Raw genomic sequence first — 18,225 nt, 5'->3', positions numbered from 1 at the left:
AAGGTTTTCTAAAGGCAAGCACAGGGCCTGGGGCCTGGGATTTACCGATGCATCCTAAGAAAACTGCAGAGCAGGTGAGGGCAACAACTCCTTCCCCACCCCACCCCACCCCACCCCACCCCAAGTGGCTCTCAGGATCACTGGCCTCTTACAGCCTTCAGTGTCAGGGTCTATGCTATGTTCTGGGACTGTATCCTCCCTTCTGTGAAGTTAGAATTAGTGGAGGGGTAGATAAACGGATTGTAGTTGTAGGTGGATTTTGTTTTTTTGTGTGTGCTGCCCCTGCCCCTGCCCCTGCCCCTGCCCCTGCCCCTGCCCCTGCCCCTGCCCCTGCCCCTGCCCCTGCCCCTGCCCCTGCCCCTGCCCCTGCCCCTGCCCCTGCCCCTGCCCCTGCTGTGGACGTTGTACATCGTGGTGCGCACTAGGCTCCGCACCACGATGTACAACGTCCACAAGCAGTTCCTTTTTAAAATAACTTCCTTAACCAAATAAAATGTTACCAGCCTACCTCAATTCCCAAAGTTTCATTCGTGTGAAATCCCAAAGAGTAGAACCTTTGAGGCCGGGCAGTGGTGGTGCACACCTTTAATCCCAGCATTTGGGAGGCAGAGGCAGGTGGATTTCTGAGTTCGAGGCCAGCCTGGTCTACAGAGTGAGTTCCAGGACAGCCAGGGCTACACAGAAAAACCCTGTCTCGAGAAAAAAAAAAAAAGTAGCCCCTTTGGCCTCAGGAAAGTTGCGGTACAGAAGGTGTTAGAAACCAGGGACTCCTCTGGTCCCAGGCCTTTAACTGACCCAGTCAAGGAACAGGGCATCACTGAGCCGTTCCAATATTCTGCACAAGCAAACTAACAAAGGTTTATTAGGTACAAACTTTACAAAGATAGAGAGTTGTTTCAACCAAGAGATCCGCGGCAGGGACTGGAGCGCTGGGGACCCCTCAAGGGAGTTATTAAACAAGATAGCACAAACCACCAGAACCAGAGTATACTCCCGGAAGTCTGCCTGCTGGTCCCTGTCCTTATCGAGGTCGTCCATCACCTTCTTCACCTTCTCACCATCTACATTATCCTGAAGGTGACAAGGACAGGAGTTATCACCGAGCCAGGCCCTGCCCAACTCACCTCCAACACCTTCCCCGACATCAGCGTGCAGCTTTCACTCCCAAGGTGAGCATCCAGGTTCACCATGGGCAGGAAACCCTTGTGAGGTACCGAGAAGGCCAGTAAGGAAGGACAGACAGACTTAGGATGGAAGTGTCTCCGGTAGGCCTACTGGACTGGGTGGGGGAGAGGGGGTCCCTGGGTATTCCTCGGAGTATGAAGAAACTAATCTTTGCTAGGCCCCAGCTTCATCTTGATAATGAGAAAATCAGAGCTTCACTGCCCTCCCCACCCACCCCCCACCCCCGTCAGTAGGATGAATTCAAACAAGACAAACCTTTCCATACCCGTCAAAACAATGAGAAAGAATTAACCCAAAATGAAGAAAAGGAAAAGGAAAAAAAAAAAAAAAAAAAAAAAGGCAAGACACTGGGTGCCTCATACATTAAGTTCTGGGACCTAACTCTACGATTACCCGTTAGTCTGTACAGGGCAGAAGACAAATTGAGAGGTCACAGCGCCTCTCTGGCAGATGCCCCAGGGTGTATGTCTTGGCTAGGATCTACTCTGTATATATGCATTCTTGGCTTGGCATATAAATGTGTAAAATAAAAGGAGAAAGTAATGCCCACTAATAATGTCCTTGTGTGACCCAGGACTAGTTGCTACCTTTCTCCGAGTTTGGGACCATTCAACTAGCCAATTACAGGATTAGACAGATAGGCTCTGGAGCCCCCAATAGCAGTTGTGTTCCAGAACGCTGAAGGGAACAGCCATTAATAGCCTTTTCACACATAGACCTAACGGGCACCCCCGGGACTGTGAAGTGAGAGCTGATGAGGAACCCTCAACCCCACCCTGGCACTGGCACCAGCAGGCACCTTGGAAATGAAAGCAGGAACAGACTTGCCCCATCCCAGGCTCCCCTCCTGGCCTGCCTCACTACCCCCACATAGCTCGGCAGCTTCTTACGCAAAAGTTCCTTCATCGCCCCTTTGTTGTGTATGAGCCTCTCACCCTCTTGACTGGCGTACTTGTGGAAGGTATAGACCATCACATCCACAGCCTATTGCAGATCACTAGACATCTTGGATCTGGAGACACAAAAGAACACTACCAAGGCACTTGGAGCCTCAAGTCTGGTCTCCAAGGCCTGCTTCTGCGTCACCAAGTCCCTCCAGGAATGACAAGTCACTGCCTGCCTTCATTCTGCCCTGGAAGTATGGCTGTCTAAGGACGAGGGTCCACACTTCCACTTTACACTGTAATCAGATGTTAGACTTTCCTGTGCTGTGAGAGTCACCTAGAGCAGAACCTTGTGTCCTGAGGACACATCTCTGAAGGTAGATCTTCCTGCCTGAGTGTCTAATGGGAGATGAAGAGGGGGATGAGAAGGGGATGGGTTTCAGGGTGTCTAGAATCTCAACTGGACTCCTATCTGTGCCAAGACTGCAGAGCACAGATGTGTCCATGGGCTCCCAGAGTCACCTGGCAATAATCCTGAGCACAGCCCAGGAATGTAAGACTCCATGGAGGGATCAAACCTTTCACAAACGCTAGTCTACCAAGGTCAGAGTCTCTGCCATCTAAAGGGAAGCTCCCCTAAGCAGGAATGCTTCCTTTTTCATACCAGGGACGCCCATAGAGTGACAAATGTGCCTCTTGCCAGGCTGAGAGTTAGCTGTGTGCACAGTGCTGGTTCTCTGTAGTCAGGGCATAGGCAGGATGTAAGTGACTCAACATCCTCTCCAACAGGAAGGATTCGGCTGGAGTTAAAACTGAAGAAATTAAATGGTCAGTGAAGCTGAAAGATAAGGTCAGAGGTCACCTCTTCCAAATTCCTCTAATATTGAGTGGGTTCCAGGGTAAGGCCAGAGGAGCCAGTGTTGGAGGCAGGAAAGCCTCCAGCCTGCGCTGCCAGCCTTGCTGTGCTAGCCCCATCCTCATCTACTTAGAAAAGCACAGGAAGTAGCCTTGGGCGTGGCTCTGCCACTGCAGACAGGATTGGGGACCCAGGCAGAGCTAAGCTCTGAGACCCTGTCTCTCTGCCTTCTTAGTCCTGAAAGAATCCAAGACTTTGCAAAAGCAAAAACAACTCGGTATTGACTGTGACATGTCACTGTACAACCTAGTGTGACCTTGACCTCATGACTTTACTGCCTCAGTCTCCTGAGAGTGGGATTACCGACCGGTTCCATTGTATCTGCCTCAAATTGGGGATTCTTATAGTTTTCTTTTCTTTTCTTTTCTTTTTTTTTTTTTGTTGCTGTTGTTTTTGGTTTTTTGTTGTTGTTGTTGTTGTTGTTGTTGTTGTTAAAGATTTATTTATTTATTTCATGTATGTGGGTACACTGTTGCTGCTTTCAGACACACCAGAAGAGGGCATCAGCTCCCCATTACAGATGGTTGTGAGCCACCATGTGGTTGCTGGGAATTGAACTCAGGACCTCTGGAGGAGCAGTCAGTGCTCTTAACTGCTGAACCATCTCTCCAGCCCTCTTACAGTTTTCTAATATTTTTTTATATTTTTTAAGATTTATTTATTATATGTAAATACACTGTAGCTGTCTTCAGATACCCCAGAAGAAGGCATCAGATCTCATTATGGATGGTTGTGAGCCACCATGTGGTTACTGGAACTTGAACTCAGGACCTTCAGAAGGGCAGTCGGTGCTCTTACCCGCTGAGCCATCTCACCAACCCCAGGGATTCTTATAAAAACACCGCTCACATATCCATGACCTATTCCTAGGCCTAACCCCCCCCCAAAGTTCCCTAAACGGTCAAATCTAAACTGAGAGATCTCAGACACAGAGACTGGAGAACAGGCAACAGAGTGAGCCCCTAAGCCCTCAAAGGAGAATGTGGGAAAGACCCTCCCACCTGAATCTTCAGTAAGAGGATCCCTTCATATGAGAGATCCCACCAGCAAGTCAGAGAAGAGCTACAAGGGCCAGGGTCAAGATGGGACGGAGATAGAAACCCAAGTCCTCTACAGGACAGAGGTACTCACCAGATCACGTAGCAGAGAGACCTAGGAGGAAGTAAAACGGTCAAGACACCCAGGGTAGGGATTTATATGCCAGCCCAACTGGCCTCCAATTTGTCATTTTGGAGAAACAGAGCTTGTCCTAACCTGTTCTTGGCAAAATCTGGCCTCCTTCCACCCCATACATTCCCTCCCAGGTAGCACTGGTCTCAGCACCAGCTGGAGGAACCTCCAGGCCCACCCAAGAGCATACCTGAGCTCATCTAGGCCCCAGCAAGAAAACAGAGGTGTGGTACGAAAGGGGAGTGTACTGGCTAGCTGTGTGTGTGTCAACTTAACACAAACTGGAGTTATCACAGAGAAAGGAGCTTCCCTTGAGGAAATGCCTCTATGATATCTAACTGTAAGGCGTTTTCTCAATTGGTGATCAAGGTAGAAGGGTCCACTGTGGGTGGTGCCATCCCTAGGCTGATAGTTCTGGGTTCTATTAGAAAGCAAGCTGAGCAAGCCAGGGGAAACAAGCCAGTAAGCAACACTCCTCCATGGTCTCTGCATCAGCTCCTGCCTCCAAGTTCCTGCCCTGTGAGTTCCTGTCCTGACTTCCTTTGGTGATGAACATCGATGTGGAAGTATAAGCTGTTTTGTGCAAGAGTACAAACCCTGACTAAGATAGGGAGCCTGGTCAGGGATGAGAGGAGACAGCTCCTGTTCTGGAGCCTAGATGCTCATTCCAAGCCTGGTTTTCATGTTATGCCTGTGAGTCACAGCTCCTTCCAGTGTCAGAGAATGCAGTGACACAGAGTGGGTGGGAACTTCACAGCCTGTGCTCACTCATGTGCGTGCGTGTGTGTGTGTGTGTGTGTGTGTGTGTGTGTGTGTAAAGAGAGAAAAGCAGTCCTGGCCCTTAGAAAACTGGGGTCCAAAAATACAGCTGGGAGCATCCAGAAGAGGATGCCAGGCAGTCAAAGAAATCTTTTCTTACTGTTGTTTTGTTGTTGTTGTTGTTGTTGTTGTTGTTGTTGTAAATGCCTGGCGCCAGAACACCTCTTAAAGAGGTAGTGAGGTGACTGGGTCTGGTTAAAACTGCTTCAAAAGGAGCAATGGAGGTTGCTCTGCACCAGACACAGCTGCAGTGAGCAAGAGTCTGTGCAGAATGAAAGACAGCACCAAAGAGGAGGAAAGGGAGACATGAGCATCCTCTTCTTCGGTTTCCATAGAAGTGAGTGGCTAGGAAAGACTGCCCTGGTCCAGGGACCCGGACCCAGTCATGCCCTCCCTCAGGCCCTCAACCGGTCCCCAGAGTGTCTTCTCCATGGAGAAAAACAAACACTGTGTCCTTTAGCTGGGCCCAAGGGAGGGGTCTTCAAGGAGGAGCTGACTTTAAGACTTCAGACTCCATACTGCCCCCTTCCGCTCCTTACCCCATCCCCAGTTGGGCACCGCCCTTCCTGTGGACCCAGCTCTCTTCCCCTTCCAGACACCAAGCAGCTTCTCTCAGCTCCCCCAGGGCGGGGTGACTCACCCATGGTTCCAAGCCCAGATACCCAGGTAGTGACTCAGCGGCACACCCTGCTCCCCAGGGCCAGAGCAGCAGCCGGAAACCCCAAGCCAGAAGCAACAGAGTGCAGCCCCTCGCCAGGCAGCACCTCACCAGGCAGCCCCTCGCCAGGCAGCCCCTCGACAGGCAGCACCTCGCCAGGCAGCCCCTCGACAGGCAGCCCCTCACCAGGCAGCCCCTCGACAGGCAGCCCCTCACCAGGCAGCACCTAGGGAAGACGCTGGTGTTGACACCGCTGAAATCTGAATTCTGGGGGACAGAATCAGACCCCCAGACCTTTGCCTAGGGCTCACATGGCAACCAGCCTGCACAGCACAGATAAAGTGGGTCTTAGGTCCTCCAGTGTCTTCTTCTAAACCTTTGCAAAGCCACTTAGTGTTCCCCCTCCTCCCCGGGGCCTGTGAGCTCCTCACCAACCTGCTTTAGGTAGAACTCAACAGAAACTCTCTGGTGCTCACAGTGACTCCCTCCACCTCATTCAGCATCAGCAGGTTCCTCTCAGAAACTACGTGTGTCTCTTCTACAAGGTGCACAGTAAAGTACTCCATACTCTAATTCCCACTGATTTCCAACCTCCCTCCCATCCCCCACCGTCTGAACATGGGTACAAGCACGCGGTGCAGCCAAGGCCCTTGGCTTCACCGATCATCCTGGTGAGAATGTGCCCACACCCCCACATGGCGTCTCCTTCTGCTGAGATCCCATCTATGCTTGGAAGGTCACGTAAAAGGCCCTTCTCTAACCCGGCTGGCTAGCGTCAGTTTCTACCTGTCCTGGCACATACGAAGCACTCCTCGTGCCCTCCCTTCTGTCTTAACGTCTTCCTATTTAGGCAGATTCACTGCCTACTTGCTTTCTCTTGCCCTCTCTGCCTCACGGTGAGCTCACTGATGAATACTGAGTCTTGTTCATTTCTGCATGAGCACAGGACCTCACCCACACCAGCGTCTATGACTGCTGACTGGCAGCAGGGGTCACTGGGGCCAGTGGGTAGGTAAAAGTCATGGGCTCCCATTTCTCCCTGCCTGAAAGCACACCACTAGTAAATAAGTAAATAACTTCTCTTCTGAGTCCCAGGAGTGGCAATGAGACAGGCTTGGAAAACAGAGCCTTGGAGAACTACAAACCCCTGAGGAGTGACCACAGGAAACTTCCTGCCACAGGGACCCAGAAAAGGAGCAAAGTTTCCAGAGGGCAAGGATGGAGATTAGAGGCTGACAAAGAGATTCAGCCTCACATTCCATCCACCCACTCCCAAACCCTGAATGCCACAAGTTTTACAGCAGTGGTTGGCTCGGTTTTGCCTAGTCGGCTTCTGCCCCCTGGTGGTTGAGATGTATCATTGCAATTTAGTTCTTCGCTCTCCCTCCTGTCTATCAGCTAGCTGTTCCCAAACCCCAGCCATGATTCACCAAGGAGGAGGCAGTGGTGACTCATCCCCAAAGAGCCTTCCCACACCCACACCTGCTTCATACAGAAGGGGTTTCCTGGACAGTCCCTGCTGAGAAGCCTAGGTGGACTGAGTCGGAAGCAAGATACTGGGAACCTGTTTCAACGCCTAGTCTAGGCTAGGGGAAACAGGAGGTGAGTGTCAGAAATGAGAGCCTGATGACTGCCCAGATCTGCTCACTCGCCCCTGTTCAGGGGTAAGAAAGAAGAATAGAATGTCTTACTATCAGCAACCCAGGTGTAAGTCTGTGTGCTGTCGCTGACTCACCCTGCAATGTCGAGTAAGTGGTACCACACCTCGGAGCCTACACCTTTTTGCCACAAGGATCATTGTTAGTATCCCCTGTACCCTAAAATACGTTTTAAAGTTCTTTTTCTTCTTTTCTTTTTCTTTTTTTCTTTTCTTTTTTTTTTTTTTTTTGCTAGTTTGTATGTTTGTTTGTTTTTGTTTTTCGAGACAGGGTTTCTCTGTGTAGCCCTGGCTGTCCTGGAACTCACTCTGTAGACCAGGCTGACCTCGAACTCAGAAATTCACCTGCCTCTGCCTCCCAAGTGCTGGGATTAAAGGCGTGTGCCACCATGCCCAGCTTTTTTCTTCTCTTCTTTTTCTATAGATAGATAGATAGATATAGAAAAATATAATATATATTAGATATATCTATCTAATAGATATATCTAATGTATATATATTATTTTTTCCAGCCCTGCTCACTCTGTCCATCTTTATTTCATATATATGAGTACACTGTCACTGTCTTCAGACACAGCAGAAGACAGTATTGGATGCCCATTACAGATGGTTGTGAGCCACCACATGGTTGGTGGGAATTGAACTCAGGACCTCTGGAAGAATAGTCAGGGCTCTTAACTGCTGAGCCATCTCTCCAGCCCCATGAAGTTCTTTTTCTTACCAAGTTGCATTAAGCTGTTCATGATCTGTTCTATAAATCCTACCCATGACTCTTCAGATGGTAGCATGGTCGGCGTAAGGGAACCCATGCCTTTCATTCTTGATTGCTATTCCCAAGGGGTGTGTGTATTCCTGTAGCTGGGGCCTACTGCGTGCCAAGTGCTTTCCATAGCTTCTCCCACCTAGCTCATAAGACAACCCCTGGAAGGTAGAAAAATTCACCCTACTTGATAGAAAAGAAAATGCTCACGGAAATGTTCCCACCCAACGAATAAGAGAGGGGAGAAGATTTAAAGATGAGCTGTTTGGTGGCGTTAATCTCCCGTGCGCTCCAACCACCAGTGACCCTAGGAGTCCTCAAGGATAGCTACTGCTGAGACCACCCTCCACCTGCCCAGAAAATTAGTCTCAGGTCTCAGTCACACAGGGGTCCAGAAGCCTGTCATCTCTGCATCTCTGCTTCTGGCACCTTCTCCTGCTGCCTACAAATGTACTGTGGCCTGGTCTTGAAATAAACTCAAAAGAAGTCTTTGTCAGCTCCCCCACCCCACCCTCAACTCCCACCTTCCAGTAAAGACTAGATCTTATTCATTTCTTCATGAGCACAGGATCTCACCCACGCCAGGTGCCTACCAGTGTGCTCATGGCTGCTGAGTGACAGCACGAGTCACTGGGGGTAGGAGCCAGAGGGTCAGGGATCCCTCTCTTATCTCAATGCCTGAAAGCATACCACTGATTACACTAGCAAATAATAACTTCTCTTCTGAGTCCCAGGAGTAACAATGAGGGCTTGGAGGACAGGCTTGGAAAACAGAGCCTCCGAGAGCTACAAACCCCTGAGGAGTGAACACAGGAAACAGCTTGCCACTGGGACCCAGAAAAGGAGCTGAGCAAAGTCCCCAGAGGGCCACGATGGAGACTGGAGACAGACTGATGGATGAACCAGGCTTCCCCTGTGCCACAAAGAACACCACCATCCACCCAATGGTCTAAAACCAGACACTTGGCTTCTGCCCAGCCTCCTGCTTCCTGCCTGCTTACCAGATGTCTGGTCAGTCTGCTTATTGTCTCTAAACAGGTCTGGACCCTGTCCACACTGCTTTAGGCCTCTTCCAAATCATCAGGCCCTGCTGCAGGCACACCCAGATGCTCTTCCCACCCCTGCTCTTGGGCCTCACTCTAAACCCTCCTCGGCTCTGCCACCAGGGTACCTATTTAAAACTCAGATCTCTCCAGATTAGACATGGTGAATTAAAAGGTCAAAGGATGGCATACTATGGTAGCACACTGCCTTGCTGAGGTGTAGGTCATATTCTTTCATGCCCCCAAACCTCTGCCCATGCCCTGTACTCTCATGCAAAGCCCTTCCTCAGTGGAGCCATCCACCAGCCTCTTGGTTTATTCTATTTTGGGGAATTTTATTTATTTATTGTTTTCGTTAATGTGTATGAGTGTTTATCTGAACATATGTCTGCGTGCCATACACATATGGTGCCCAAGGCAACCAGAAAATGCTGTCAGATCTCCAGGGACTGGAGTTACAAATTGTTGTAAGCCATTGAACCTGGGTCCTCTAGAAGAGCAGCCAGGTGCTCTTAATCACTAAGACATCACTCCAGCCTCACCCCCAGACTCTTAATCACCCTTTCTGCTCAGCTCAAATGTCATTTCCTCTGAGTATTGCTCTGTCTCTATTTCCCAGGTCTCCTGCAAATCTGAGCACACTTTATGCATGCAGTTAGCTGCTTCTCATTGCCCTTCTGAAGCCTTTTACCCACACCTCTATCACAACACTTTATTAATATTATAATGATTAGATAGATAGATAGATAGATAGATAGATAGATAGATAGATAGATAGTGATACAGATAGATATAGATCACTAGAAATATTCACAAAACCCTCCATCCCTTAGTGCATAGCACAAAGCAAGTGTTCGGTGGATGGTGAATGGAGGCTCAGGTGCTGTCCCTCACAGCCAGCATCTTTTCTTCTCCCTGAAATACCCTATCTCCAGATACACTCAATCCTCTACCCCAGGCCTGGACCTTCTGAAAACTGACTCCTTACTGTTCTATGGAATTAGCTCTCTTCAGCGCTGTCAGAAACTCCCTTCTCACTGTGGAGTGGGAGCAGTTTAATGCCCACCTCTTCAGAGCTCTTCAGAGAGAGCTACTCACTCCACGCCCCCTCTCCATCTCTCTGAGGAGACTGTGTTCTCTCCGTCCTCTCTTCACCCCCGATGCTGCTCCTTCCTGTCCTTCTGTGTTCTCTTCCTCTGCTAATGGTCCACCACCCCCATGAGGCCTGTTGGTGGGCAGCTCCCATCTATGAGGAAGTGTAAGATGTCACACCTCATGCTGTGTGATTTTTTTTCTTGGGTAGTTTGTTAAGGTTACTCACTGGAACATGGATAGTCACAGGCATTACCTAAAAGTCCACCCCCGCATTGCTAACAACTTGTGAAACCACATCCTTGGCACTCTTTGCTCTGCTTGCAAGCAGCTCAGCAAATCAACAGGTCTCCTCTCCCCACAAATCTTTTCTGATTCTACACCTTCAGGAAGGCACCTTGTGAATCTTGTTTTCGGAGCTTCCTGAGACATGAAAGTTTTGTGTACTGCCTGAGCTTCGGAGGAATGTTTCAATGCTGAGGAAACAGCTACACAGCTGTCCATGATGAAGATAGCAAGATCTTGGGGCTGGAAAGGTGGTTCAGCAGTTGAGAGCACTGGCACTCTTCCAGAAGACCCCGCCCGGATCCAGTTTCCAGAACCCATATAATTTTCCAGGGGATCCACTGCCCTCTTCTGGCCTCCTTGAGCACTGCATGTACAGAATGCAGAGACATACAGGCAAAACACGCATACACATAAAATAATATAAAGATCCTATTGGCCTGCACTAGTTACTTTTCCCATCACTCTTATGAAAATACCTAAAAAAAATTTAAGAGAAGAAGAATTTATTTTTGGCTAGTGGTTCAAGATAGAACAGTCCATTATGATGAGGAAAGTCATAGAAGCAAGAGCAACTCCATGAAGATAGAAGGACCATTGGACATTGCTTACATCATGTCATCAGCCAGGAAGCAAGGGGTCAAACAGAAGCTGGGCTGGGCTATAATTCCTTAAGGTCTGCCACTCCAGCTCGGTCCCACATTCTAAAGGTTTCTTAATTTCCTGAAGCAGTACTACCTGCTATGGACCAAGTCTGTAAACACAGGAGCCTGTGGAGGACAGTTCTCATCCAAACCATTACATTCTGCATCTAGCTAGGGGTCTCATGTCCACCCCATAATGCAGGATGCATTCACACATTCAGGACAACTTTAAAAGTTACCAGAGCTGCTGGAGGAATGGCTCAGTCCACAAAGTGGCTGCTGCTCAAACGTGAGAAGCAAGTTTGGGCCAGACAGTGACAGCACATGCCTTTAATCTCTTAAAGTTCCAACACTTTTCAGAAGTCCAAAGTCTCTTCTGAGACTCAAAACAAACCCTTGGCTAAGAACTCCCCCCCCCCCAAAAAAAAAAACAAGTTACGTACTTCCAGCAGACAATGATACAAACATACCCATCCCTAAAGGAAGAGATGGGAAAACATCAAAAGAATAGCAGACTAAAGAAAGACCAGAGTTCACACAGACAGTTACCAAGCCTTGCAACAACTGCATAACCAGTGTCTGGGACTCATGACAGCATTGTCTGGGCTCCAACAGGTTTGGACAGTCCTGTCCCTCCAGCGCTGCATATGTGTGTTCTCTCTTGGCCTGGCTCTTCTCAGTGCCTGCAGAAGTCCAAATTCGTGGCATCTCAAGCATCCCATAATCTCCATTGAAACTTGAGCTTCAACTTGATGCACAGCCTACTCAAGGACTGCATGCAGAGAATGTAACGTTGCTACACATTCCCTAACCTCAGCAGCTTTGTGGAATCTTGGTGCAAATTTCCATCGGCCCATGAATCTTGAAGTTTGTTTGCCTGCCAAGCCAGTACTACATGGGAAATAGCATCAAGTTTTTACTGCCAACTTGAAATGCTGACCCACTTGGACTATGACTGCAGTATCCAAGTACCTATATGACTTAATCAATGAAAATTTCCCTCGACAGCCATTTTCAAGCGAAAAGCACCCCATGGAGACCCTTTCCCTTGCAGACACTCTCCTTTCAAATAAATGTTTTCGAATAGGTTTTCAGTTTCATGCCCTGAACTGTTCAGTGAGTAAGGTCTTGCCTTTAAGGCACCATTCCTGTTGTCCCAAAAGCGAACTGCATGGTTTGCCCTTAATTGTGCTTCTGTCTTTATAATTGTAGCTACTTTGTCTGCAAAATCCTTATCTGCCCCTTCTGCAACTTTGTCTTGGCTCGTGCTCCTGTGCACATTAAAACTGTTCATTTTCTGCATTTTTTTCACTCCAGAAATTTTTACTGGAAACCTAGCTAAAGACAGTGATCAATAACCATGTGACAACCTGAATGCTGCTCTGTCTGGAAATGTTCTCTACCAAACAAATTAGTCTATTGCTTCTGAATTCAACTTCACTCAAATTCTTAAGACTTACGCCAATTCCTTTACCTGGATGTATAATAAGCAGCACCTAGCCCAGTGTCTGCTATAATCCTTGCTTTGTTGTTGGTTTTGTTTTGTTTTGTTTTTTTAAGGTGTGTGTTAGTCTGGTTTGTTTTTCTTTGCTGTTCTTTGTTTTGTCTATTTTGAGAAATTTCATGTGGAGTCCAATGTGGCCTCAAACTTGCTCTATAGCTAAGGATGAACTTGGGCTCCCAATTCTCATGTCTCTACCTTCCAAGAACTGCCACTCCTAGCCATTCCTCCCCTTCTGAATCCTCATGAATCTAAATAGTGTGCTATCAATAGTATGCTCTGAGCACTTATGGCTCAGTAAGCTCTGACTACAGAATTTTAGAGCTTCTCTAACCCATAATTCTAAATTCTTCCACATTCCGCTTACAAACCACTACCAAAGACTTACAAACAATATTGTCAGTTTCATAACAGCAACAGCTTTCTGTATTAGTTACTTCCTCTTCACTGACCAATCCCTGCCAATTTCAAGGAGAAAGGATTTATTTTGGTTCATGATTTGGATGGTTCTAATCTATTGAGGAAGAAAGCATGGCTGTGAATGGCTTCTGGGCAGGAGGAACATAAGGCAGTTCCTTGCTACAGTGTGCCATCTAGAAGCTGAGAGTTCATGCTGTAACTGTGAATGGGCTATAACTCTTAAGGCCCACTCCTATAGCCTCAAGTCCCCAAATAGGCTCCAGGTCCAAAAGGTCTTGCAATCTCCCAAAATAGTGCCACCATCTAAGAACCAACTATTCAAACATAGGAGCCTGTGGGAGAGGATTACCATTCAAACCACAACATGACCTCAGCTCCAAATTGCATCATCTGGTCCATGGTTGTGATTGGCAGCCCTGCTTGAGTCTTTCTCTGAGCTTCAAAGGGAGGAAGGTGGGAATAATTAGCACCCTCCAAAACTCCAACACCCAGATCTTTACCTTCTCAGCCTCTCTGTAGCCTTTTATACCATTCACCGGAGTCATTCTTCAGAGGAATGTGGTCAGAAAAAGAAAAACACTGTTCCCCCCAGCTTTTAACCAGCAAGACCACCATTGCATCTCAGTGAAAACCAATTAGAAGGACAATGAAATGGACCATGTGAAAGTCCCCGCAGGGTGACAAACTCAGAGAGAACACAGGAATTCTGAGCTGCTTTCCCTGTGCTTAACACAAGGCATCTCTTCATCAACAATAAACAACAAACTAAGACATAATATAATTGGAGAAGTAAATGACCTTGAAAATATAAAGGAGGAGTGGGGTAGCTGTGGTTCAGTGGAGAGCACCTGCCTGGAAAGAGCAAGAACCTAGATTTCATCCACAAAAGGAGAGATTGTGAACCAGGCTCTGATAACCAACGCCTTTTTGGTAATCAATAAACAAAGCCTTAATATTTCATGAACAGCCTTTTTGAAGAAGCTTAGATGGTGTCAAATGCTTGATTTTCACTGAACAACAGAAACAGATTAAGTATATACAATTATGGAAAAGCAGGGTTAGTGAAAAGGCTTAGCAGGTAAGATGCTCACTGTCAACTTGAAGACCCCACACAGTGGAAGAAGAGAAGTAAATTCCAGAGGTGTCCTTGTGCACCATGCACACGTGTGTGTACACACATATATAAGTAAGTAAAGCAAGAGGTTAAGTAATGCTAAAGATGGGAAGAACTCCCCCTTCTGCCCCCACCCCCCCTCCATCAGGCCTCCCCCTCCCTGGGGCCTCAAGTCTCTCAAGGATTAGGCGAATCCAATCTTCTCCCACTGAGGCCAGAGCAGGTAGTCCTCTGCTATATACAGTGGGGGAGCATCCTCTTGAAGACAGGGAGGAGGAGGAGAAATGGGATGAGGAACTGTGGGAGTGGGGAGCGGGAGGGAAGCAACAGCTGGATTGTAAATAATTAAAAAAAAAAAAAGAATAAAATATTTTATTTTTTAAAAAAAGATTTATTTATTTATTATATGTAAGTACACTGTAGCTATCTTCAGACACTCCAGAAGAGGGAGTCAGATCTCTTTAAGGATGGTTGTGAGCCANTTTGGAAGAGCAGTCGGGTGCTCTTATCTGCTGAGCCATCTCACCAGCCCTAAAATATTTTAAAATGAGAAAAAGTTAAAAAAAAATGCATGTAAAAATTAAATGTCAGTTTTATTCCTTAGAGAGAGAGAGAGAGAGAGAGAGAGAGAGACAGAGACAGAGACAGAGACAGACAGAAACTCCAAAGACTTTTCCCAGGACAGTTGCAGGCTGAAAGTGTTACTTAGTTGAAGAAAATGTCGCTGTCTTACTACACAGTTTGGTTGATCGTTTTGCTCTGTTCTGTCTTCTTTCGTGCTGTTTTCCTTCTCCTTCCTTCCTTCCTTCCTTCCTTCCTTCCTTCCTACTTAGTAACAGGACCTCACTATGCATTGGGTAGCTTCCAGTGCAAGCTCCTTCTGCCTCAGACTCCCAAGTGATGGGGTTGCTGGCACGTGTTGCCACATGCAGCTGTCATTTAACAGCTTAGAAACCATCACTCACACACAGCTCCAATTAGTCAGAGGTAAATGATCATCTAGGAATGTGGTATGTCTCGGTGTATTGGGTTTCCATATTCTCTTCTCACTGCACTCCAAGTCAGAGACTCGTCGGCAAATACCACATCTCTCCAAAAAAAAAGATCATTTCTCTCTGGCAACAGCTCTTCTTCCCCTTAAAGTGCTAAGGAAAACATCCTGCAAGGAAACAGGCTTATAGACTGCCGTGACATTTGAGGGACTCCAACTGCTGCAGAAGCATCCAAACAACATTTGAAGCATCAGACTAACTGGAAATTTTGCAGAGAAATAGTGAATGTGAGGAGGAGACTCTGAACGCTTGTTAAAAATGCCAATCGATCTCTCCCAATAAGATCTTTAAGCGAATTACTAATACTCATGGGAAAGCAGCGTGTTCAATGCACTTTTTTCTGCAAGGATTCCCAGGAAGAATAGTCGAGTTACTTTGTAATACCAATGAGTCAATATAACATATGTTCAATAGCTGTCTCATTAGAATCTTCAAATAATATAGATTAGCAAATGTTTTCACAGCATGAATTATTCAAACACCAACCTCCAATGCTAGAGATAAAGCCCATTCTAAGGAAACACTCCACCACTGCCCTACATCAACCTCCAATGCTAGAGATAAAGCCCATTCTAAGGAAACACTCCACCACTGCCCTACACTGCCAAATAGTACAAATGTGCTTGGATATCAGGGTTTTAAATGGCAACCCATTTTTTAATTATACATAGCAAACTAAATAAGCCATATGGTGACTTCATAGCAGTTACCATCATACTGCTAGAAGGGTCTGCTTCCTTCACAGCTATGCCTAAACCTCCAAGTGTTCTCCGTGTTCTGTTTATAGAGGCAAGATAGGCTTCAGTGCCAACCTGGGTGGGACAGGTCGCACACACTTCCTTTCTTTCTACATTTGTTCGGTTTGTGGTGTAAGGCCTGGAACCCAGAGTCTCACATGTGCTGGGTAAAAGCTCTACGACTGAGCCACACCCTCAGCCTGCATTTCTATTTAAGAATTAAGTTGGTGGCTTAGTATATCAACAGTTATTAACCTGCCAACTCACATTTATGCAGGTCTAGAACTATGCATATTTAAGTCTTTCTTCAAGAATTCCAGATCGCCTCCTTTCTATTTTGTTTTTCTTTTGGAGTCTGTTTGTTCTTGGGTAATATTTGATTACTCATCTACTTGTAAATCCAGATCTATGCCTAAACCTCCAGTGTCCTCATTTTTCAGTTTGTCATGTCAATATAGACTCCAATGTTAAGCTGGGTGGAGCATCTAAAAATGTACTTCCTCCCAGCTAAGGTCATGAGACCACATCACTGGGTAATGAAAATTCTTTAAATGTGCCCCATAAAGTGCGGTTTTCTATGTCATATATCAGAGTCAACCTGTGTACACATAAAAGGATAATTTATTACATTCTAGGATCACAAAGAGGAGCGTTTTGTTAGTTTAAATTAAATCCAATTAGACCTCTGTGTCCCACTGTTGTTTTAAGTGCCCTACCTGTGAAAAGAAAGAAGAAAAGACCTGGAAAAGAAAAGTCTGGACGGGACCATCATCCCTCCACACTGTCGCTAAAAGGACTGGAGCCGGGCTTCCACATCCCACAGCTCCTGACAGCCAGGCTGCAGAGGGCTTGTAGCTCCAGAGTTCTGCCACCTGATGCCTGAATCAAGAGTTCAGAACATCTGTACCCTGGCTGCCAACTCCTGGGACCTTCCCTAGCCAGAGGCTGGCTGCTGTCCCAGCAAGTGCATAAGCCTCACGTCAGGCAGGTTTGAGGCTGGTCCACTGCTTGCTAGAAGAGAGGGTCAACAATGGATAGTGTTGCTCGGTGGAACTAGTGCTGAGAGGAATCCAAAGTGATTAGCAGTCCTCTCAGACCCATCTAACTTGAGAGCTATGTCCTGGTGTGTTCCGATGAACTCAGAGAAAGAAGTTCCTCGTTCCAGAAAGGGATGGTAGCCAGTTTCAGAAAGGAAACAAGTGACTCAGGGAGCAGTGATTTTAAACCTAGGGTGTTACTCATGAGAAAGTGGTTTCAGAGATCAGTTACGGAAAAAGAGTTAAGACTTTGGGATCCGTACTTGAATCTCAACCCAGTAATTAACATTAATTCTGTTACTTAAGTCCTTTCAGGGGCTGAAGAGATGGCACAGTGGTTAAGAGTTTGTGCTGTTCTCGAAGAGGTCTAGAGTTCAGGTCCCCGAACCCACACCTGGTGGCTCATAACTGCTATAAGTCCAGCTTCAGAGGGTCAGAAGATCTTTTCTGGAAGGTACCCACATGCATGTGCACCTTTAAATACACAGAAATAAAAATATTATATTTGGGGCTGGAGAGATGGCTCAGTGGGTAAGAGCACTGACTGCTCTTCCAAAGGTCCTGAGTTCAAATCCCAGCAACCACATGGTGGCTCACAACCACCCATAATGAGATCTGGTGCCCTCTTCTGGTTCGTCTGAAATCAGCTATAGTGTACTTATGTATAATAATAAATAAATCTTTAAAAAATATATTATATTTTATTTTAATTTTTTACTCTTATTTTTTGTTTGTTGTTTGTTTATTGAGACAAACTCTCACTGTGTAGCCTTTGCTGACCAGCTACTGACTATTTAGACCAACCTGGCTTCAAATTCAGAGATCTACCTGCCTCTGCCTCACAAAAGCTGAGATTGAAGGTTTTTTTACCACCATACCCAGCAATAATCTTTCTTAATCTTTCACGAGCTGCAGAGATGACTTATTAAGAGATCATACTGTGCTTGAAGAGGACCAGAGTTCAGTTCCCAGCACCTATGTCAGGCATCTAACAACCACCAGTTCCAGGGGGAACCCATGCTGCCTCTTCTGACCACCACAATGTGCGTGTACACACACACACACACTTTAAAATAAGATGAATCTCTTTATAAATCTTTCATCAAGGCCTGATTGGGGAAAAAAAAAGCTAAGATTCTATTTAACTTTAATTCTTTAAAGTCTATTTTTTAAAAAAAAAGATTTATTTATTCATCTTTGTGAGTACACAGTCGCTGTTTTCAGACACATCAGAAGATTCCATTACAGATG

The 18,225-nt window shown here is 46.7% G+C and overlaps 1 protein-coding gene across 1 annotated transcript; it reads right to left on the bottom strand.

Moving 5' to 3' along the window:
* Nucleotides 1-786: 786 nt before the first annotated feature.
* Nucleotides 787-2,157, bottom strand: LOC110320832 (protein S100-A2-like). Its single transcript, XM_021196945.1, has 2 exons — nt 2,050-2,157; nt 787-1,071 (listed from the first exon to the last, which is right to left on the bottom strand). The coding sequence occupies exons 1-2, from the start codon at nt 2,155-2,157 to the stop codon at nt 787-789; spliced, it is 393 nt and encodes a 130-aa protein (XP_021052604.1).
* Nucleotides 2,158-18,225: the final 16,068 nt, after the last annotated feature.

This window comes from Mus pahari, chromosome 4 (genome assembly GCF_900095145.1).
Source record: "Mus pahari chromosome 4, PAHARI_EIJ_v1.1, whole genome shotgun sequence".
NCBI classification, from domain to species: Eukaryota; Metazoa; Chordata; class Mammalia; order Rodentia; family Muridae; genus Mus; species Mus pahari.
Note: the sequence above shows the minus strand (reverse complement) of the source record. Positions and strands in the feature narration are given on the sequence as shown.

Bases quoted from the DNA above. Each gene is read 5' to 3' on its own strand.
- LOC110320832 (XM_021196945.1), bottom strand. From the start codon at position 2,157: ATGGTCTATACCTTCCACAAGTACGCCAGTCAAGAGGGTGAGAGGCTC. The intron at 1,072-2,049 runs GTAGTGAGGCAG...TGTCACCTTCAG, and splicing joins AGCTGCCGAGCTATGTGGGG to GATAATGTAGATGGTGAGAA.